The sequence below is a fragment of the Podarcis gaigeae genome, assembly GCF_964106915.1.
Source record: "Podarcis gaigeae genome assembly, chromosome: 2".
Classification (NCBI taxonomy): Eukaryota; Metazoa; Chordata; class Lepidosauria; order Squamata; family Lacertidae; genus Podarcis; species Podarcis gaigeae.
Genome location: NC_139679.1, coordinates 81,218,796 through 81,242,519, shown reverse-complemented (window position 1 = coordinate 81,242,519; position 23,724 = coordinate 81,218,796). Strand labels below are relative to the sequence as shown.

At 42.0% G+C, this 23,724-nt stretch overlaps 2 protein-coding genes across 2 annotated transcripts in view; one reads left to right on the top strand and one right to left on the bottom strand.

The window, feature by feature from the left end:
• FAM120A (family with sequence similarity 120 member A) overlaps positions 1–12,090 on the top strand; it is a 50,220-nt gene extending 38,130 nt beyond the window's left edge. Inside the window, exons 11-18 of the mRNA XM_083726995.1 lie at positions 331–580; positions 1,336–1,450; positions 2,528–2,737; positions 3,332–3,515; positions 4,764–4,901; positions 6,453–6,594; positions 7,419–7,515; positions 10,197–12,090. Coding sequence (XP_083583121.1) covers positions 331–580; positions 1,336–1,450; positions 2,528–2,737; positions 3,332–3,515; positions 4,764–4,901; positions 6,453–6,594; positions 7,419–7,515; positions 10,197–10,508 — 1,448 coding nt within the window. The 3' untranslated portion in view covers positions 10,509–12,090. The remainder of the gene's footprint in view (positions 1–330; positions 581–1,335; positions 1,451–2,527; positions 2,738–3,331; positions 3,516–4,763; positions 4,902–6,452; positions 6,595–7,418; positions 7,516–10,196) is intronic.
• Positions 1–23,724, bottom strand: part of NINJ1 (ninjurin 1) — a 455,488-nt gene that overhangs the window by 301,876 nt on the left and 129,888 nt on the right. The window lies entirely within an intron of this gene.

Genomic DNA, 23,724 nt, shown 5'->3' with positions numbered 1-23,724 from the left:
AAGCTGTATTCTGTTCACAAATGGAAACTTAGAATTCAGGCCAACATACATACAATAACTTCCAAGATCAGGTAGAATCAGAGCTGGAAGGAACCAAGTCTTGTCTCTCAATACATTTGACTCGTCCAATGACATATCCAGCCACCAACCTACAATTTCAACTTAGGTGTTAATGCATTTCATAGAAATCCGGGAGATATAAAAATTATCAAGTGTTGTCCATGCAAATAAAACTGTATATGAGTAGCTTAAATATGCTGTCTGGATTTCAGCCTTGGTAAATGTGTACAGAAGTTGAAAGTATTTGGTTTCCTTTTTTTCATTCTGTAGTCTCACCGGTGATAATTAAGGAATGGGCTGCTTACAAAGGAAAGTCCCCCCAGACTCCTGAGTTGGTAGAAGCTCTTGCATTTAGGGAATGGACCTGTCCCAATTTGAAGAAACTGTGGCTGGGGAAGGCGGTAGAGGACAAGAATCGACGAATGAGGGCTTTCTTGGCCTGTATGAGGTCAGACACACCAGCAATGCTCAACCCATCTAATGTGCCCACTCACCTTATGGTGCTCTGTTGTGTATTACGGTGAGTACGTTGACTGGATTTTTGTGTAGGATAAACACTCATCTAGAGCCACAAGATAGCCACCTGCTTTAATCCATTTAAAGACAGAGGTTTCCTCCCATTAGCAATTCCAGTCTCATTCCTGGAACAGGTTTTTCATGGCTCCGCTCTTCCTTTTCAGCCTGCTGCACCACCTCAAAATTTGTTCCTGAGGGCTAGGTAGTCTGGAGTGGCTTGGGATATGGGGCTAGAGATCTGCAGGTAGAGGCAGCATCAGTGGTGATCATCCCTGTTGCACGAGTGCGAGAAAATCTTAGGATTCAAGCCCAGGTGTCTTGCCCTTAACTTTGGCAAGTGAATGCAAACCATATGGCTTAACTAATTTAATCTAGCATTAATAATATCTCTATGATGACGTAGTTTTACATGCTCTTCCAAGCTTAGTGTGCTTGAATTTTTCGTATTAAATTTACTGATCTAATATACACCAGGTTTTTATTGTTGCCACAACGCTAGCTTAAGAAGCATACTGTAAAGCACTTCTTAATTTCATTGATTTCAATAACAGAATTAAGAATTGAATGTAAATGTCTCCCAATTAAAAAAATAATGGGACTTTTAAGTGCTAACTTTTTGCAGGTTTGTGCCAAGTATTGTTATGTCATTATATAATTTCCATGTGGTTGTTTGACTTTCAATTCCTATATGCAGAAATTATAAGTAATGGTACCACAGCTTTCCAAGCAATGCTGATTCAGTGCTGTCTGTCTCTGTAGATATATGGTGCAATGGCCTGGGGTCCGGATACTTCGTCGCCAGGAACTTGATGCCTTCCTGGCTCAAGCTTTATCTCCAAAACTATATGAACCTGACCAACTACAGGAACTAAAGGTGACTTTAGAACTTTGCTTCTGTGGCGCTTTTAATCCATACTTAATACAAGCAATCCCATTTCTTTGTCAGTACTCTTAACTTAATCCATATGCGTGTGTTATGCAAGTGTAAGTGTGTGTGTGTGTGAGAGAGAGTGTGAGTGAGAGAAGGGGTTCTGGTTTCAACTCCAAGTGAACTCTAACTTGATCATCGTAATTGTGATATCATCTATTCACTTCTTTACTTGGTGTTTTATTTCCTTTGCATCTGTAGCTTTCAAACTTGTAATAAAGGGTTTCCCAAGAATATATCACTTTCCTTGATTCTCTCTTTTTCCCGTGGAACCCCTGTGTGTCAGCTATAAACCAATATATCTTTAATTATTTCATGGAACTAATTGTGCATCTTCTGTTCAGGAAATAGTCACTTTAATTAGCCGACCCTACTGGGTAACCCTAGGGTTTTAGTGCCTAACCTTGAAACAGAGGGGTTTGGACTCTGCTAATTAAGTATATTAGTCAAGGTTCTGTTCCATCTCAAAGGAGTCATTGTTTTTGTTTGCCTTGTCTATTGCTTCCCTTTCCTCTCCTTCTCTACTTTCCTGGTCCCCGGTCCGTCCCCCATCACTGCCCACTGCTTTCTTGCCAGCAACTTAGACTTCCTTAGAGAGGTATACCTCCCACCATGGCTCTCTAGCCCATCTCACTATCCAAAAAACAAAGAAAACAAAAGAAGAAACAGCCTATTGCGGACCGTGCATGCTCAGTGCACACAAAATGCTGAACTTAGGGGAGAGGGTAGGAAACTAGGGAGAAGGGAAATGGAATAGAGTGGCCAGAACCCTGGACAAAAGTGTTACATTTTGTTGCAGGACCTCTTTTTCTTTTTTTTAAGCTAAATATACAGGTAAGAAGTGATATGCCTAAACCTTTACTGCGGGTGTTTGCTATTCTACTAACTGGATTAATAAAGATCTGCATCTCTAATTTCCATAGTACTTTCTGCTAATCAATACATTCATTTCTCATGGGGTTGCTTTGTTTTAAATATTTTCTTACTCATAACTTGTTTGGACATTCTTTTTCTCTCTCTAAGATTGAAAATTTAGATCCTCGAGGAATTCAGCTGTCAGCATTGTTTATGAGTGGTGTTGACATGGCATTGTTTGCAAATGATGCTTGCGGGCAACCGATTCCTTGGGAGCATTGTTGTCCATGGATGTACTTTGATGGGAAGCTGTTCCAGACCAAGCTCATCAAAGGAACTCGGGAGAAAGTTCCTCTCATTGACCTCTGTGATGGTCAGGTATGTTCGCTCCTCAGGTGTCTGTTATGCCTATGGAAATTTCACTAGTTTTGAGTCAAGTTAGTCAGTTGCAAATCCGTTTGGTAAAAAATAAAATAGAATGCTTACTTTAACTAAATAAATCACATTTGGTAATTAGATTGGTAATTAATTTGGAAGGCTGTTAAGTCAAAAGGTTGGTGAGTCATACTTTATCTAACATATGTTCGTGTGCATAAATAAAAAGAGCTTGACAAATTGTATTGACCTTATCTTGCTAAAGATCCTGGGCCTGTTTGAATGCAGAATACTATGTTTATGTGTTTCAGACCTGATGTTGATTCTTGATTGATAAATGGTTTTGTAGAATAGCATATTTGAATTTGGAAGGGGTCGGTCAGAATATTTAGCTTTCTAGAATAAACAGTAAGAAATATGTTGGTTTCTCAAGATACTTCCTCTGTCACCACTCAAAGATCTAGACATGGGGCTGGGCTGGATCTTCTTCCTGTGAACTGTAGGAAGGAAGACTCGTTGGCCATAACAGGGGTTTGACCAAGAGGCACCTCCATTTGTCATTCAAATGTGTTTGTGCTGTGTGCTTTTTTATTGTAGACTGAACAAGCTGCCAAGGTTGAAAAGATGCGCCAGAGCATCCTCGAAGGCTTAAATTTCTCCCGGCAGAACCATCCACTTCCTTTTCCTCCACCGCCTGCCATGCCTTTTTATCCAGGTTCTGTATACCCTCGGCACTTTGGGCCACTTCCACCACCTCAGGGCAGAGGCAGAGGCTTTCCTGGTAAGCATGTGTCACTGTTAACATGTAGCATTTCATCCAAAATAAATTTTGACAATGTTATTAGTATAATTAGGCAGGCTTGCCTGGAGCCATCATTCTATATCTTTAGGCATCAGGCAAAAACTTCCTCTATAACCAGACCTATGGCCATTAACTATCTGTGGCCTTTTAGAAGTAGCTGGGGTGTTTTAAATGTATTTCTCTTTCCCCCTTAGTTTTGATGTATCTGTTGGGTGGCAGGTTTGTTTGGTTTGCTCTAAATCTCTTTGGGTGGCCTTGGACAAGGTAAAGCAACTAACATATTTAAAAAATAATAATCACTATTGGCAGTAGTAGTATTGATAATGATAATACTATTTGTATAGCACAGTACTGTGGGATATGTTTCCTTATTTATATGGTTTAGCACATAAACATGCTTACCATCTACAACAATCATGGCATTTGTCATTGTGTGTTGAGTAACTGAAAACCTGGGGTGGGGAGTTGACAGCTGGTGCTCCCTGTAACTTGTGGACCACCAGATCCTTGAGTTTTACAGGATACCAATGAGTTCTGTGATCTACCATTGCAAGCTTTAATGCAATGGTGGTTTCTTGAGGCCCCCAGATAAAATAAAGGAAATTCAAAAGGAAGCATCACTTTTGGTCTATCTGTTTGGAAGCGGTTATGAGGAGGGTGTGTTATTCATGGGCGGGGGGGGGGACCAGAGTGAGGGTGTACGCCTCAACAATTCACATATGACCCAGAATGGTTGGAGACCCCTTGCATTGTCATACTTGATGTAAAGTTCATACTTATGTATGTTTGACAACTGGGAAATATCATCTGGTATTTATATCGCTGACACGATGTGGAGGCAGTATAAATTCAGTAGAATATGTTGCAGTACAGTCTGTTGCATTATCCCATTAGTGTCTTAAGGTGTATGTTTAACTGCCGTGATCTCCTTATAAAATGACTTACTTAAAGTGACATACAAGCCAACGGTCCAAAATGGTGGATAGGGTCCATATCTTCTGCCTGTTGAAGAATTCCTGTACAACAGGCGGTCAACTGTAAATTTAAAAATGGTTGACAAACTCTCTATGTTCACCAATTTCATGTTTGCTCTTGGGTGCTAAATCAGCATATTCTCAGATGTGCAGCCCTGTGCTTTTGGAGGGAAACTATGGTCAAGAGCTTATTTTGGGGGGGAACTCCTGTATGTCCCCTCTCCCCTTCACGGTTTCCCCCTGGGTCTCACAGGAGTCTATGGCTTTGGAGGCCCCTATGGGGAAACAGTTGCAACAGGCGCATATCGGGCCTTCCGGATGGCTGCTGCAGGAGGACACTCCGGAGCCTTCTCTGGCAATGACGGCAACAGGACTAGCAAGTTTCAGGGCGGTAATTATACCAAACCCCTTTTCTTAACATCTTACGGCAGTAGCCTTCTTCACCTCACCCTGGCCTGAGACTTTTCAACAGGGACCTCCTCGCTTTCTCATCATCCCTCTCTCCTGTAACCAAACGCAGCTGTCATTTTGCTGTACAACCTACCCCCTCGGATTGCTGTCCCGTTGTTCACTAACGCCTGTTACTCAGAACTCGGTGACATGCTACAGGAGTCACATTCTCGCCTCCAAAATTAAACACACACCTGGTAAAATGCACGTATTCTTTTAAAGGTTTGTTTCCAATTTTTGGACAAACAATTTTTCAAAGGCAACATGTGCTTCAACACTGGGTTTTTTGCTTGTTTTGAAATCAACTGCAGGATAAAAGTAGCAGGAAACACTGCTAATGTTTTATTTGTAAGTAGCTCATAGGTGTTCACGTTTCAGAAGCTGGGCATGTATTTCTGAAGGGAACAGTTCCCCCCCCCAATTTACTCCTTAATAAAATAGTGGAACAGGAAGCCCCCCCCCCCTGCATTTTAATTACTTCCAACAAATTCCTGCAAGCTCTCTAACATCAGAGCTTTAGCTAGTAACTGACACTTCTGGCTCTCTGAAGCCCAATGAAGCAGCTGCTGTACTATTACAGTTGATTGTACAGTATAGAGAAGAATGTACTTCCCTGCCTTCGCTAGCGCTGTAGTAATTAGTATGTTAACGCTGGGGCCTAATTTGTAACCACATTGCTTCTATCTGTTTAAGCCCTTTCATTGCTATCAGCTTTATCAGTCATATCTAGCTAACATTTATCCCATAGATTATTGGGAATGATTTGATTATGTCTTGTAAATACTCACACGTGAACACTTGAATTTGAGTTGAGACGTATTCTGGAACCGAGAGGTAATGAAGGTTCTCTCCCTACCCCTGAGTTTTTAAAAGATAAAACACATGTGGGGTGGTTAAAAGTGGGGATTTCTGGCATTCTCTTTGCATGCAGGTAACTCGCATCTTACTGTTTATTTTACTTACAAGATCACAGTTGTGCATGGTGTGAGGAAATAAACAAACAAACAATTGGAGACTGGATTAAACCCACTCTTCCTTTATTTGTTCCCCTTCCCCACCTGCGTACAGCTGCAATCGCAGGTTTACCCAGCTTTGGGAAGGTGCCACGAGACCTCTGGGACCCAGTATCCAGTTGTGGTCTTGGTTACGCTGAGGCCATTGAATCTAACTGGAAAAAATGAGTGCAAAACGGTCAATAATCTCAATGGGATCTAATCTTGATACAGGGGTGTGTAGATTGTAAATGTAGCATTCGTCAGATTATTGTAAATTATGATGTTGATAACGTTACCCCCAGGAAGGACCATCCAATCCATTTAAAATAAATTAAAAGAACCTTAATACAAAACTTAGAATCTTTCGTGCCTGAATGTGCCATGAAAACCCAGTCTTTGGAAGGAAAGCAGTATTTTCAGGGAAAGTTGGAAGTCCATGTACTCTGTTCTCTGAATTGTAGCTGCAAATAGCAACCTCTCTTTTCATCTTTGTACAGGTGTCCAACCTATTCCTTCTCAGGGAGGGAAACTCGAAATAGCTGGCACTGTGGTTGGCCACTGGGCTGGAAGCAGACGTGGTCGTGGAGGGAGAGGGCCGTTTCCTCTGCAGGTGGTTTCTGTCGGAGGGCCCACAAGAGGGTAGGCAGAAATAAATCTTAAATTAATATTGGCTTGACTTTGGAATTTAGCAATGGCAAAAGAAGTGGCAGCTGGCTTTTATTAAAGTACAGAAAAGGGCAATTATTGTATCTTTTATTTCAGAAAGTTTGGGTGTAAAAAATGAATGTGGGTCAGACATTCTTAAAAGATCAGAAATGATTTTACCTAATGGGAAGTTAGCTATCATTATATCACCTATATATAATAGTTAATATCTTTCATGTTGGCCATTGATCTGAACCAAATCTCAACATATAATTCATTCACTATTGTTGCCTGTTTTTACTTATATTTTTCTAAGGCAGCTGCTGCCTATAAGGTATTGATCATTTTACAGGAAGAGGTACTTTGGTTAAGCAGTTTATTTAAAAACGGCAATGAAGAACAAACATGGATCAGTACAGGCTAAACTAGTATGAGATTAGTAAATGTTAACTTCCGAGCATTAAGAATTACCAAAGAGATTATATTTGAAACTTGGCAGCAGGATTAATTGGGGGGGGGGGGAGTAGGTGCTGACTTCTATTCATACTAGTTTTCAGTGTTTGGTTTGCTGGTACTTTACACAGCAACTGCAAGAATGTAAGTGGAAGAAACATTTGTTTGAACAACTTTCACATTATAAAAAATAAATATTTCGAGAACCTTCTTAATGATATAGAGAACCAGCCTTCTGATTGTGAGGACCAAAAGACTGTGCTGTGGGTTTTTTTTTTAATGGAAACTTTCTTTTTTCCTATTAAAAATACAGAAACATATCTAAAGTTTAAATGTGTTTTTAACTTGTTTCTCACTCAATGCAGACGCCCGAGAGGAGTTATTTCCACTCCAGTGATAAGAACGTTTGGCAGAGGAGGAAGATACTATGGGAGAGCATATAAGAACCAGGGAACAATTCAGGTATTGGGAGAAATCATTTACGAAACTGAGAGTCAGAAAAGATTTTGGTAACATGAGTTTAGGTGACAATCATGTATACACCAATTTAACTATAGACATGGAAGTAGGAGGATAGACTGCATGAAAGAACCATATGACCGTAGAACTAAATTATATTGGCCTTTAATTTGACTTGTTTTTTCGCTGCCTTTTCCCCTATCTTGGGGGGGGGTGGAGTTTGTGAATTGCACTCACCTCTTTCAGAGGTTAATTCTTAACATAGGGCACAATTTGCCCTAAGGAGCCCCTTCAGCGGAAGTCCTGTGCAAAGAATTTCCATTTCCCCTACTCTTCTTTCCCTGAAATTGGCTCCCAGGATGGAGGGGGGCTTAGGAGAACCCCCAGAGCAGGGGGAAGGATAGTTCCCCCTGTCAAGCTGATGCTGAATCCCTCCTTTATCTGCAACTCACACCTTTTGTTTTAGCTCAGTAATCAAAAGGGTAATAGGGTTTACTGCCAACATGGTCAGCTTACTTCATCATTTTCCCATTGCTTTTGTTGCACTCTGATTCCATTTGCTCAGCAGTTCTGGATGTTAAATTAAGTCTTGTAATATAATATACTGGCATTAAGCAGATGAGATTGTCAGGAGTGCATGATAAAACTAATTTTTCACATACGTATCTGTACTTAAAGGGTCACATATATAAAGCAACTCAAGATGGAGAAGGGGAATAATAGAAAGGGCAGTGTAAGTGGTGTCTATGTGGATATGTACACTTACATAGACACCTTACATTGGCTCTGCAAAAGAGCTGTGGATGAACGATGTAATTGGGGGTGGGGTTTTTCCACATTTTGATGTCAGGATTGGCATGCTTTTAATAAGTGATTCAGATACCTAAACTGTTATCATATTTAATTATGGGTGATATCCAGCTGTCGTGTGCCACCGTTCACATGTCATGGCAAGCCAAGTTATAACTTACGGGGACCATTCAAGTGCGCTGGCTCTTGGGAATGAGATTGCAGCTGCTTTGTTCCCCACCAGTCCTTTTAGCTTAGCCTGGCACAGCAGCTAAGCCAAGATTCGACTTAGCATGCCATCCAAATCCAGGATTGTGGTTAAGGAGGACAGAGCTTAATCACAATTCCAGGTTTGGACAGCCTACAAAGCCAAAACTTGCTTTAGCTGCTGGCTGCCCTGAGCACAAACTGCCAAGGAGGAGAGAATCATCTGCAGCCTTCTCCTTGGGAGCCAGCAGGCTGTGATTTGGCCAGCTTTGCCAGATTTGTCGCTTGCTTCTTAAAATGAAATCTAACTTGCTGAACAGTTTCCAAGTGACTGGTCAGCACCCTCCTTAATCCAGAGTGGCTCTTCAGACCATGAAGAATAGCGCAACAGGCCCCAGGTGTGAGTTTTTGAAATTTTATTTCTAGTTCATATTTGTAAATGCTGTGTCAATCCAATAAAGGAAAATAAATAATCTGGCATGGCATCTACAGTAATTTCCAAAGCGATAGCCAAGTTAGTCTCTCACAGCAAAAAGAATAAAGAGACTGACACATGTATGGTGGCCTTCAGTTTTATGGACTCAAGACCATTTCACACATCTGAAGCTTAAAAGCTTATGTCATAACAAATGTGCTAATCTTTAATAGCTATTTGTTTTACTGCAGTAAGAAACCAGAGGAGCATGGCCCAGTTTGCATATACTGCTCAGCCAAATGTGGTCTGGTGTGAAAGAGAGAGAGAGAGAGAGAGAGAGAGAGAGAGAGAGAGAGTATGAGATAGCAGCTGCTTTGCTCTTCCCCAGTCATTCCTTTGCTGCATAACAATAAACCGTTTAGTGCAATACAGGGTTGGGAGACTGGATCTGGTGAGTGAACCAGATCCTTACTTTGCCCTCACCCACTGGCCAACTTAGAGGTGGGGAGGCCCGCCTGTCAGTAAGTCACCTGACATCAAAAGGATGTCACATGACCTGCTTCCCTTTGCTTGCGCTGTTTGCCGATCTGTAGTCCCTTTTGCCTCGTATATCTGACATCATTGAGGGCATGTATGTGTGGCTTGGTCAAAGCAGCCATGTGGGCCAACTGGCAAGGCCTGGCAGCTTAATTAGGTCCATAGGCCAGAGCCTCCCCCTTAGCCTACCTTGACAGTTAAACCCCAGCCCTTCGCTTACCTCTTTTCAAACCTTGAGCTGTAACCAGAGTTTGTCCTATACAGTAGAACCTCTACTTACGACCACCTCTACTTGGGCCTGATCCGAGTTGCGACTGCGGCAAACCCGGAAGTAAATACCAGGTTTGCCGCGATTCGCACACATTCAGAAGCGGCTTCTGCCGTCTGCACATGCGCAGAAGTGCGCTGCTGCCGAATGCGCCTGCACACAACGGCGCTTCTCTCAGCGACCCGGATCAACTTATGGACGGACCCCTGGAACTGATTATGTCTGTAAGTAGAGGTTCCACTGTAGTTAACAGCTTCTGGTTTGTCTGGGAGCATTTAACCATGAGGAGTGCAGATTTGGACACTATGCTATGGCATATCATGGCTTAACTCTGCAGAGCAGCTGTGGAGAGGACTAAAGTAGCTGCTGTCTCCTCTCCATGCTGAGCCAAGGACTCTGAAGGGCAATACTGTCCTACCTAAATTATGTACTTATAACCCACCTGTCTTCTCTTTTATTTTAAAATAGGGCAAACCTCCTTATGCTGCTTCAGCAGAAGAAGTGGCCAAAGAACTTAAGTCAAAATCAGAGGAATCCAAGTCCTCTATTGTGTCTTCAGAAGGATCCCTGGCTGAAAATGGAGTAGTGAACGAGGAGAAACCAGCCTCCCAGATGAATGGGAGTACAGCAGACGTCAGGGCTTCCAACCAGTCTGAAAGTGCCTTGAGTAATGACTCTAAAACGTGCAATACAAATCCTCACTTAAATGCACTAAATGCAGACAGTGTTTGCCATAAAGATGATACTCTTGAGGCCACTGTCTTAAAAAAAGAAGAGTAAACTTATTTTTTATAGAGGGTGAAGGATGTTGGAAGGGTCAGGATTAGGAATATCTGGAAAGAAAGAGAGCCTACAGTTACGTACATTTTTTCCTTTCCGTAAGAGAAAAATGAGGACTTTGGAAATTTGGATCCCTCTTGGATGTCAGAGATTTAAAGAACACATTTTTAGTTTTAACCAGTTGTAGTCAAAATGCTACAATACAACAAAAATGAAAGAGAATGAAGAGCATTTGACTCCCGCACTTAAAATGAAGTATACACAAAGTTTAAACTGGTTATGACAAAAGCTCGTAGTTTTTGTTTCTTGAGATATATTAAAACAACAACAACAAATTTTGGCAGTCTTTCAGTATATATAGCTTGAAATATAATTTTTAGTATTTGGCACCATATGTATGCCATTATATTTGATTTTGCATTACTGTGTCACAAAGCTTTCTTTAAGGCTTTGATTTCATGATTATGGGGGGGAAGGCACAACCACAGTTCTTTCTTTTCTTAAATTTCATCACTGTTGATGTGGTTCTTTTTATGTTTAAAATGTGCAAACTATCAAAAAAAAATTATAGAGTAATATTGGAGTTCTGCTGATTTTAAATATACATCATACATACTTTACAAGCAAGGTAAAATGGATTTAACTTTAAAATCATAGAAGATGCAAATGACCTTTTCAAAACAAACACAATGTGTTCTGATACTTTTTGTGACTAATACCATGCATCCGTGATCAATGAACTATGTGGTTTTGAATCAGACGTAGACCATTAGTACTACTATTTGAGCTAAACTTCTGCATGGTTCATAATTTTTAAAGTGTGTAGTTAATATTATGCATGTTATTGTCCTCTTTCTTCCATTCTTACAAGTACTGTGCCCATTTGCAAAACAAAAAAAAAGCTAATAATCAGTAATAGTCCTATAAAAGATGTTAACTATGTTTAGTCATTGACTGATCTTGCTCTAACCTTAAAATTTTGTGATTATTGACCTCTGTTGCATTTATTCTAAAACAAAAAAATTATCTAGCCGTTTTGAATATCAACGTTACCCTGGTGTACTCATTGCTGTATGCATTATTGTTCTCTGTTGCTGTTTTATGCCTTCATATTAGCAAATATGAAATTCTGTGGAAAAACAAAAAAAAGCTTTGATCTTCAAGAAATACCCCCCTTCTGTAGCAGGAAACAAATGGCTTGTTCTTGAGAACTTTCCCATCAAGAATTTAGTATAAGCAAATATACCTGTATCATTTTGATGTTTTTGTTAGTGTTTCCAAACTTAATGTACTTCAAAATCAGAATCATTTCTTTATATTTGTTTTCATATAATTCTCCTGATGCTCTTCATCACACATTAGTGATCAGAAATGAGGTGTAATTCCCCATTCCCTGCCCGCAAGAGCTAAGTAGGTATCTTAATGTAAGTTGAAGGGAGTTCTGCCCCAACTCATGGATTGTGCAAGAATGAACTACTGTTGGGTTTGATTGGTTGTAGATGGATTGTGGTGTGGTGTATTTGAAGGCTATTGAATGCAACTTACAATGCTTAATAAAAATCTTTATTCTTTTAGTATAAAATTGCTGTACGGCGTCTTGATTTGTATGCTCTCTTGTGATACCAAGCCCCTATAAAATTCTCTTTTTCACAGAAAAAGAAGCAATCTTCAAGCATGTTTTCAGTGCTTCCTGTTGACCCCAGAAATGTAAAGTTAATAAAAATTACAATAGGTAAAGGTACCCCTGCCCGTATGGGCCAGTCGTGACCAACTCTGGGGTTGCGCGCCCATCTTGCTTAAGAGGCCGGGGGCCAGCGCTGTCCGGAGACACTTCTGGGTCACGTGGCCAGTGTTACGAAGCTGCTCTGGCGAGCCAGCACCTGCGCAGCACACAGAAACGCCGTTTACCTTCCCGCTGGTAAGCGGTCCCTATTTATCTACTTGCACTTAAGCGTGCTTTCGAACTGCTAGGTGGGCAGGAGCTGGGACCGAACGACGGGAGCTCACCCCGCCGCGGGGATTCGAACCGCCGACCATATGATCAGCAAGTCCTAGGGGCTGAGGTTTTACCCACAGCGCCACCCGCGTCCAAAAAATTACAATAGCACAGTGCTATTAATTTATTACAGATATTTATAAACGGCTTTGCAGTCAAAATATATCAAATCATACAACAATAAGATAAAATGAGTGGTAAAATGCAGACTAAATTTAATAAAACCATTTCTACAATTACTTTTTCAATTGAAAATTCAATTGGTTAAATTAAATGACTGGGTCATCTTAAGGAAAGCCTTCAAAATGTCTTCAGTAGTTGCCTAAGCTTCAAGATGCTATGTATAAAGGTAAAGGGATGCCTGACCGTTAAGTCCAGTCGCGGACGACTAGGGTTGCGGTGCTCATCTCGCTTTACTGGCCAAGGGAGCCAGCGTTCGTCCACAGACAGCTTCCGGGTCATGTGACCAGCATGACTAGGCCACTTCTGGCGAAACCTGAGCAGCGCACGGAAATGCCGTTTACCTACTTGCACTTTGACGTGCTTTTGAACTGCTAGGTTGGTAGGAGCTGGGACCGAACAACAGGAGCTCACCCTGTTGTGGGGATTCAAACCGCCAACCTTCTGATCGACAAGCCCAAGGGTCTGGTTTAGACCACAGCGCCACCCGCATCCCATGCTATGTATGCACCTGCCTAATTTCACCTGGTAACTGATTCCAGAGGTCTGGAATTGATTATAATACAAACGTAAGTGCAACTCTGAGGCATGCAGTGCTTTCAGCAGTGCCCAAGTGCTGGACAAAAGGTAGCCTCTTTTGGTAACCCTTGGTTGAGGGTCTTCCTCCTCCCACCCCCAAATGATGCTTTGATTTATGCCCTTGCTATTGGCAGCTATTGATTCAGGAAACAACCTGATGACCGCAGGATACAATTTCTACTGTATGTTATGGAGCTGGGGTGGGAATTCACTATAGGGTGCCGTTTGAATCAGCGGCCATGTGTTTTGAGCTATGTCATCTCCCTGTTTGATCCAGCAGGAAATCTAAGGGCATGTTTATGGGAACAACAGAAATTAGCCACCAAAGAAGCTTGATTTCTGGCTCATTTCTGATTGCCACAATTGCTACCGCTTTCCAAACTTGGCTTTAAGGAAGGCTGTGATAATTTGCAAATACTATGTCTTGGTGAGACTGCCACATGAATGTGCTGGCTTCACACGGAAGGAAGCTCTTCTTTTTTGTTGGGATGGCTCAAATGTGCAGAGAGGTTGGGGCAGGAAAAAGCATCCAGTTATTCATAAACAGCTGCTTATTTCCAATGTGAGGTGCTAGCCTTGGGGGTGCCAGCAGTTGCATGTTAACTAATCCAAGTGCTGGCTGGTGGTGGAGCAGTCTGTTCTTCATTGTCGAGAGGAGGCAGCTGTTTCTTTATCTGGGTAAATAATTGATAATAGTCTGGAATTAGGCTGCCTTTGTATATTTTCATCCATTCCTCTATGTTCTCCTAGACTATTGAGGAGAAATACAAAATTACTAGATCAGAGTGAATTGGAATCAGTACAGTGCATTTCTGGGCCATGGAAAACAGGTTTCTAGTCCTTGTGATCAGGACTAATGCTTATTAGATAAAGGGTGGAGGTGGGAAAGGATTGCTAAAGATGCTGGAGCAACCTGTACCCACTGCCTCTTCACAGTTTGCGATTCCTACTTCCTAGTTCTGTCTTCCTGTCTCCCTCTGCCCTGCTACTCCTGCCCTTCTCTGCTGCCACTCAAATTGTAAAAGAAACCTAGTAGTTTGCATGCATGATTTGCCCAAAAAGTAAATATATGGTGATTGCATGCAAAGATGTTTAATCCACAGTATCGGCAGCAAAAATAAAGGTATTTTATCCAAATTGGGTAGGTAGATCATTGCAGTACTAGCATGTGCTCCAGTGCAATGGGAACGACAATTCTGATTTTCATCAGCATGAACAATGTTGTTTAAACAAAGTGCATTGTTATATTTCACAAGCACAGCACAATGTTCTGAAGAAAACGTCATGTTTTGTATGAATTGATACAGTACGGTAATTTGGAGCATTGTAAGAAATGTGGTTATGCGGTCAGGTGCATAGGGCCTGTGACGGACGCCATCTCATTACATTTCTCGTAGCTCTACAAGCTCCCTCTGCTGTGTCCTTGTAGTGCTCAGCAACTGCTATTTGAAAAGCAAGTCATTCCATTCCCTCTCTGCCTGTGCTTTTAGTAACACAGTTAAATCTGACTATAGGAGGGACTTCCAGAAGGGAGCTTTGCATCTGAATTCTGACGATTTTTACTACTATTTCTGGTTGGGCTTGGGGGTAGGGAAAGCAAGATGGCTATATTGGCTAATGGCTCCATTGTGAATCTGGGGAAGGCACATGCCTCAAACCCGGGAGTGGCACTTTCTGAAACAATCTGCTCAGCCTATATAATGATCATATAAATAAATGGGCCTGGAAGTGTAGTGCATCTGATCTGTAAGCCAAAATGCTATTGAAGCCGAAGGATGTGCTCTGGTAGTGGTAGTCTAGCAGGGCTGGGAGATCAGCTCTTCCATACCCAACTGCAGCCACCTACGAAATCAAAAAAGGGAAAAAAGAGGCTTTGCTATTGCTTACCTGTGTGATCCTTCAAGAAATCTTTCTTCATAAAGTCAATGCCAGGTACAGAGAAAGAGCTATAAACATAATAGATGAGAGGCTTCTAAACTACAAAGGTCCCTCTTGTAAGATTGGCTTGAAATCCATTTGTAAGATTGGCTTAACAAATCAGCTTCTACTTGCCTGGGAGTCCTGATGTGCTGGGCTATGCAACCATTCCACAAAGGAACAAACTTTCTCTTGGACACTGATTTTCACATTCCAAGATCATACCTTGCATAGACAGCTTTTCAAGGATTTGGGCCAAACCTCAAATGACCTAATGGAGGGAATGAACCAAAGGCCTGCCCCACATAAGTTTTCCTGGGACAAGAGCAACATATGTCCATACATGAAAGCAAAACTCAGTTTTCATATGTGTCTGTGCATGTTTTATGTGGTGGGGGCCTTGTTGTTCTGCCATCTTTGAACCCCAGTTCACCTTGCCTGAGCAGTAACAAGCAAAACAGAGTTCCTAGCAGAGTAGAATAACGCCTGGGCGGAGTGGGGTAGCAGCACAGCCTTCCACAGGACCTGGTTTGTAAAGGACTGGAGGAATGATTTAGGAAATAGTCCTGGCAGAAACACAAATAAATTTGGACATCTTCTGCGTAAACACAGGCGCACTTCTCCTATGCAAAGTTTATTTAAGATCCTGCAGCATGTTTCTGCCCTGAATTTGTCTGTGCCAGTTAGCTTGCAGTCACGTTTTCCATCTGGGAAAATTGATTTGTGTCTCCATGTTCTTGATTTTACATCTGAATAAGTGGCTTCCACTCGATGGCAATGCATTTGCCTCTTCTTCAGTTTCTTCACAGATGTTCTTTGCATGTCGTGGACAAGGGTGATGAGGAAAGGAAGGAAGGTTTATCCCAACAACATCCAATGCGGTTCGTTTAGGGTTTCGTTGATGTATGTCGGAATGTATGTCGGAATACTGCCATAAAATATATTTAAAAGGTTTCTTCCTTTTTAAAAAAATCAAAACGTTTGCCACTGACATAACCACCATTTTCTCTTTGGACTCTCTGGCACAACAGACCAGAGTTTGGGTGCCATCTTCTCCGCAGGACCAACTAGTCTGACAGGTTTTTCAAGGTAATGTTTGGCATATGATTCCTACTTCACTCCCAAAAGCACACTCTTCCATTGTCTCCTGAGACAGATGGATGCCAACCAATTCCTCTTTTTGTATGGGTTTATGTACCAGAGATCAATACTGGGGTTTTTTTTCTGCTGGTAGCATCCAATTAGAATTGTAGGACAGTTCAAATTAGACATTATCAGCAGGGAGAAGAGATGGAACAAGTTCAAATTGGTCTCTCTTCTCTGCTGGTAGTGGCCAGTTAGAAGTGTTCCCCTACGTTTCTCATTGCCTCTTTTCTGAATCTGCTGGCCAGTCAGAATCTGGCAGAGCAGAGAGCCTGGATGACACTAGCAGCAGCTTGCATGTAAAAGGGCTGTTCATAGTTCAAAAATGCATTGGTGGTGCCTGCTGGCCAAACCTTCCTGGCAGTGAATTTAATTTTGAGGGTGGCAGCCTTGGGCTTTAGGGACCTATGGGGGTTCTGAAAGGCTGAAGGAGCACTGGAGGGTCTTTAGGTGTATTCCTTTTGTTGTGAAGCACACATTTCTCTCTTACCTGCTTGCTCTCTCTCTCTCACACACACAAATGCTTCTACATTCCCAATATTTCAGAATAAAAAAAAAATAAAAAGTCATCCTGCTTTTTAAAAACCCCAAAACCACTCAAAACTGAGCATGTGTAGTTTCCCATTTTAAATTCACTTAAATCACAGTAACCATTATGAATACAGGAATAAGCCGAGTTTACATCTGCTGCTCTGAAGCTAATCACATTTACCAGGAAATGAATATAATTTTGTAGCAGAAAACAATATATAAATATAATAATGGTAATAAAATGAACATAAGTAACTGTGTACACGCCCATCTGGCTGCCCCTTGACTATAAGAGGTTTTTAAAACTAAGGAAAGAGAAAGGATGCTGATGCCACTTTGGTTTGCTGCTGGTCTCATCATGTCTTGGTAGTCCTTTGCAGAGAGCTTAGGGCTATGAGGTTCTGGAGCTCAGCCCAGAAGGCCCAGCCCAGCTGATGAGAGCGGCAGCAAGCAGAGATGGTTGCTTCTAACAGTTGACAACAATGCAGCCGTTCCAATGCTGATGTGGCTCTTCAATGGGTGAGCCCCCTCCATGGGTGAGCCCAGAGCAATTTCCCTCAGTGCCCTTCCAAAACAGGCCCAAACCCAGCTTTTTGTTCCGTATATATGGTATTCTTGGCTGGCCCAAGTTCAGAATTCCTTCTTAGGCATGAGAGTTTTTTCTATGTTAATTACTACTCTCCTCTCTTCCCCAAACTCCCAAGATCAGCAGGAGAGAAAATGATGGCAGGCAGCCTGACTAGCCCAACAACACTCCGTATTTTTTGCCACAACTAATTCCCAGTTCGGGAGAAGCATTTCACCTTCCATTTACCTTATTGGCCTGAATATAAGCCTCACTTTCCCCCAAATTCCAACCGTGAAAAGTTAAAGTGTGGCTTACATTTGAGACCTTATGGTATGCAACCAGGAGCATGGGGCAAACAGCGCCAGGAGTGTGGCAAAGCGGCACCCGCCCCGTGCGTAGTCCCTCATCCTCTCCCCCAAGGTCAGGAAGGGAGAGAGTGAGGAAGGGGAAGGGCCACCGGCAACACAACATGGCTCCCACCACCCCAGCATGCACCCAGGAGCAGCGAGGAATGGAGCGGCTTATATTCGGGTATTTTTTCTTTTTTTCTCTCCCCCCCCCTCCAATTTTAAAGGTGTGGCTTATATTCGGGTGCGGCTTATATTTGGTCCAATACTGTTATATATTGAAGTTCTCACCCTGGCCACCAGGAGTATCATGTATATAGTTTTCACTCAGGTCCACGTCAGTTAATTTAGGCGGGAAACCCTGGGTTGTTGTTGCTACAATGTTGACAGCCGGCTGCCTATAAAAGCAGGCCGGCTGAGCTGGTTGCTGTTCAGTTCTGTTCCAGCTTATAAATAAAGAGCTGCTTTGGAGAAATCGCTGCGTCGTCTGCTATGTCCACCCACTATTTAACAAATACAGTATAGTCCCAGCTTTGGCTGCTATGGTGTGAGAGGAGGAGTGTTTCCTTAGCAAAGTGGCTCTCTCTAAAGCCCAGCTTTCCTCTTTTGTATTCATCTTCTGTAAGAATATAAGGACTTGGCCATGTGACACTTAATACTATGGTAAAGAAGCAGAGGTCTGCAAGTAGAGGCAGGATGACTTTCTCATTTCTCAGTAACTTACAAATACGCTTTAAATCTGGTGCCTTCCATTGTAACAAGCCTCAGAGGGGTAGCTGTGTTCGTCACTTGCAGCAAAAGCAACAAAATTAAGCAGATTTAGAAAGGCATAAGCCAGTGATGGGGAATCTGAGCCTCAGGGGCCCAATATGGCCACCCAGGCTACTCAAGGTAGGCCTCCACCCCAGGACACACACCCTTACGATACGATAATCTCTATTGTCCCATACAGAACAACGAAATTGAAAAAATCTACATCAGACATTCAAAAACCAACAAGCCTGCTATCCCAGCTATCCCATTCTGGTTAGCCCCCTAAAAACTCTGATACCCCATAATTAAATACAGTATACTCCCATAGAGAGTACCTTACACTGCGTTAAAAACCAAAATTGCATTTGGATAGAAACTGTTCTGTACTGCTCTCCTCAAGTACTTTGCCTGGCTTAAACTATGATAATGCCTTTTCCTTGTCTGGATGAAGGATGTGGTAGAGTGGGTGGGTGTGTATGTGTTGAGTGTGTCGATTTTTGCCTGGCCAAAATGTAGCCAACTATACAAAAGTAGGTGTCACATCGTTTGCTTCACCCATTTTTTGCTTCTGGCCTCTTCAACCATTGGCATGTAGCTTCTGGAAAGTTTCCCTCAGGCTGACCCAAAATAAGCTTTTCTGGGCTTTTAGATCCACAGTGGTGAAGCGGTTTTGTTGTTCCTCCTTTTAAAACTATAATGGGGGAGGGGAGAGCTTCCTTGTTAAGAGAACATGGCTCTAAGGCAGGTGAGCAGCTTGACACATCACCCTGTTTCAAATTATTATTGAAAGCTTTTTATGATATGAAGGGTATGGGGGTTTTTTGTGTGTAGACCTTTTATAATAGGAAAAGTCACAATGGCACACCATTAATAAAATAATCCCTGCTCATCTCTGCTAGATGAGCACAAAACAAATCTCAGGTATCTCAGAATCATCTTCCCTCACTCATTGTTGTCCCCCAAACATATTGTATAGAGGAAACTGTTTAGTCTATATGTTTAAAGTTAAAAAATCATATTACTTAGTAATCCTTGAACACATACACACACACACACACACACACACACACACACACACACAGTGGTACCTCGGGTTACAGATGCTTCAGGTTACAGACTCCACTAACCTCGGGTTAAGAACTTTGCTTCAGGATAGAACAGAAATTGTGCTCTGGCAGCGCGGTGGCAGTGGGAGGCCCCATTAGCTGAAGTGGTGCTTCAGGTTAAGAACAGTTTCAGGTTAAAAACAGACCTCCAGAATGAATTAAGTTCTTAACCTGAGGTACCACTGTGTGTGTGTGTGTGTGTGTGTGGAATCCCTGACTAAGGATAGCAGATTAAACTTCTCCAGTACACTTCACACTAATGCCCTCATGCAATTAATCTGCACATCCACCTGCTGTTGCTGCTAAGAGTGTTGGAGAATATTCACCAAGGCTGGGCTTTCTGTCTAAATATTGCTCTTGGATGTGCAAAGTAGGAGAGAAGCATAATGCTCCCCTTAACAGACAGCAATCAAGCTGCAGGGGGTCTCTTCACTGCTCTGAAATGTACTTTGCTCTTTTAGCTGCTCCTCCCTCTCTAATAGTAGTTAATTGTTTTGGGCTGTGCTGCTAACCTTCCTGTAATGAAGTTTTCTTTCATTTTGTCAATCATTCAATCAAATGTGCAATTGCCTCCTCTCTTATCTATGGGGTTTTAAATACAGATAACCAGGTACCTGGTGACAAGGTGGCAGAATTCAGGCAATGAATGAATTGGTTCTTGCTGGAATAAGATGAAATTTTGGGTTGAGGAAGTTCCAACACGTGAGAGAGAACAAATGGAACCATTTATCACTCCATAGTTTTTTGGTTAATTGGCAAAAGTAACCAAACCTCATCGTTATGCCTGTCCTACAGCCCAAGATATGGATTACTATCAAGCATGACTGATAATACCCATAGATATTTTGATTATAGCTTTACTTCTGTTGGATTCCTAGTGTCACGGAAGGCTTAAACCTGTACAGTGGTACCTCGGGTTACTTACGCTTCAGGTTACAGACTCCGCTAACCCAGAAATAGTACCTTGGCTTAAGAACGTTGCTTCAGGATGAGAACAGAAATCGTGCTCCGGCGGCGCGGCAGCAGCAAGAGGCCCCATTAGCTAAAGTGGTGCTTCAGGTTAAGAACAGTCTCAGGTTAAGAACGGACCTCCGGAACGAATTAAGTACTTAACCCAAGGTGCCACTGTACTACACATGTCATTAGTAATTTAGCCCTCCTTCGCTTATACAAAAAGCCAACATGGGCCTGTCATATGGGTCAGGACTCTGGTGCCAGGGTATGTAGCAGGAGTTTTAGTACTCTCTTCCCTGCTATGGGCGCAACACAAGATGCCTGCAATTTGCATTGCCAAAAAGTGTCCCATTTAAATGGATAGGAACATCATCATCACTATCATAAAGCAAGGGGGAGATGTCCTACCCCTGTTTTGTACACAGCTTGTGAGTTTTGTCTCATAAGCACCAGAGGAGAGTATCGGCATTCTGCCATTGTTTGTCTCCAGCATTTGGATATAGTGCCTGCTGCTAGTTGATGAGCAAGCCTCACCTTGTCAGATGACATCTCACCTATGACAACTGTGCTCTGGAGAGACTTTTAGAAAGCGAAATTCTGTTAAGTGTAACAGAGTTGAGGTTTGCCTCTGAAGGTCCATTAAATGGATCTCGGCTCATTTTGTCCCCTTCAGTTGCACATGTTTGAAAAGATTTAAGTTATCTCTCCTCACTACCATCAGCAGCCTTTTTAAGGTATGCCTTCCAGCGTTCTTGGAAGAACGCCTTTGTCCTCCAAAGAGTGTTGTGTCTTTTTGTGCCTTACTCGTCTGATGCATCATGTCTTGATCTGCTCCGAAAGCTAAATTGTGTTTAAATTAATGTGGCGATATCTAATTGCTCAAGGTGTGACAGCTGAAAACGAAGTTCAAGAATGGAGGTGAAAGGACAGTTTAATGAAACATCGAGCATGCATTTACAAGTCTGTCTTCTTCAAACCCCCCTTTGGTGATGAAACACTCTGCTATTGGGGTCGATGGGATTCAATCCTCACTTTGCCGCTTTGCTGTTGTCCAGGGATAAAGGCCTCATTGTTTTATTTTCTAAAACCTCATGGGAAGAAACATTCTTGCCGGATTACTGTGGAGACTTCACTTTCTTTCTAAATTAATTGAACACTTAGAAGCAAAGCTACTGGCCTTATCAAAGGAAAGAAATGCAATTAAAACTGAAGACGTCTCAGGGGAGAGAACCATCACTGCTCCCTATCTATTTAGTTATAGAGGTATGTGCTCAACTATGTGGATGTAGAAATCATTGTTGTTGAAACTTATTTAAACTGATGAGCTCCACAAGATGAAGAGATAGTTCATGGAGTTTTGACAAAGAGCTGTAAGTTCTAAGAATCTGGTAAGAACAACAAATGAGTGGTAAGTAGAAGAGTTTGGATTTGATATCAGGCTTTATCACTACCTGAATGAGTCTCAAAGTGACTAACATTCTCCTTTCCCTTCCTTCCCCACAACAAACACTCTGTGAGGTGAGTGGGGTGAGAGACTTCAAAGAAGTGTGACTGGCCCAAGGTCACCCAGCAGCTGCATGTGGAGGAGCGGAGACGCGAACCCGGTTACCCAGATTATGAGTCTACTGCTCTTAACCACTACACCACACTGGCTCTCAAGTAAGTAGCAGGCAGAAGGCAAGACTTACAGAGCTGAAGAAAAGTCTGATCATTTGGCAAAGTCACTAGTATGAAAGAAATGACAGTATGCACAGTAATGCTGATTTAGGGGGGGGGGGGAATCCATCGGGCTGTGGGAGTTAAAGGAAAACAACCACAATAGACTAGCTGCAATTCATTAAGTTAGGGATCCTATTTTGTTATTTCTTTTTGTTTAAGAGGATAGCATCCTTCACTGAAGAAACCTTTAAATATTCTCTGTGGAGAACTGAATACAGTTTCTGGCTCTTTCTAATTCAGGCTGTCTTTCAGGGCATGGTCCTCACAAGGCAAGTTACAAACAAAATGAAATTCATTGGCTGAGTTCCTGATTTGAGTATGAAATCAATCTTATCTATACTTGGTATCAACAGTGGTATCCACTAGCTCCATCCACTTGCCTGAGGTCAGAAAAATATCAACCCCATGAACTACATGTGAAGCAATTCAGGGGTGCCAACATGAATAAAATATTGGGGAGGGGGAGGTAAGCCCCACCCCACATAAGTGATCACAAGATGTGGCAGGCACACACCATTTGAATGACAAATGGGGAGAAGGGTAGTCCCTTCAAATATATTTTTTTGGGGGGCAAATACAAATTGGCCACTAGGAGTTGGCTCCAATGCTAAACATTCCTCACTTATGCTCTGACCAGAATGGGAATACCTTCAGAAAACAGCCAGATTTGGTTTGGATTAGTTTGGAGCCTGTCCAATTCTGTTCAGGTCTGAATGACCTGAACAACCAGCATTTTCTGTGTAATCAGAATTAGTCTAATTTGGATAAACTATAGGATGGGTCCTAAAAAAAATAATGCAGCTGTCAAAAGCCTTGGTAAAAAGATACATATTCAGCAAATGTAAAACTATACAACGAAAGTGCCAGACACACCTCTGTAGGAAGTCAATACCATGCCATAGAGAATGATTAAATACAATAAAAGCCCATTAAAACTGCAAAACAAATAAGAGTTAAAACAGAAATGCAAAGAATTAAAACAGGAGGTTCAAGACAGGAGATGAGGAGGAATGAGGGGAAACAAGGGGCTTCAAGAGCTGGCTTAATGCCAATACCAGTGGGACTTCTCATATTTGAGTAGGTTGCTGGGAAAAAGTCAAATTCCATGTTGGAGATCATTAGGAAAAAATATTTCTTTTTAAGGCCAAATATCATAATGCCTTCATCACATCTATAGTGCACTAGGAATACTGTGCATAGTTCTGGTGAATGCCCCTCAAGAAAGGTACTGAAGAGGTGGGAAATGTGCAGAAAAAGGCAGTAGCACACTTACCTCTATGAGCTAAAGTTTGTAATATTTAGGGCTTTTTAGCTGAGAAAAAAGGGAGTATAAAATTATGCCTAGTGTAGAGAAAGTAGTTAGGGAGAAGTCTGTCTCTCACACATAACACTAGAAACTAAGGTCACTGAAGCAAAATGGTAG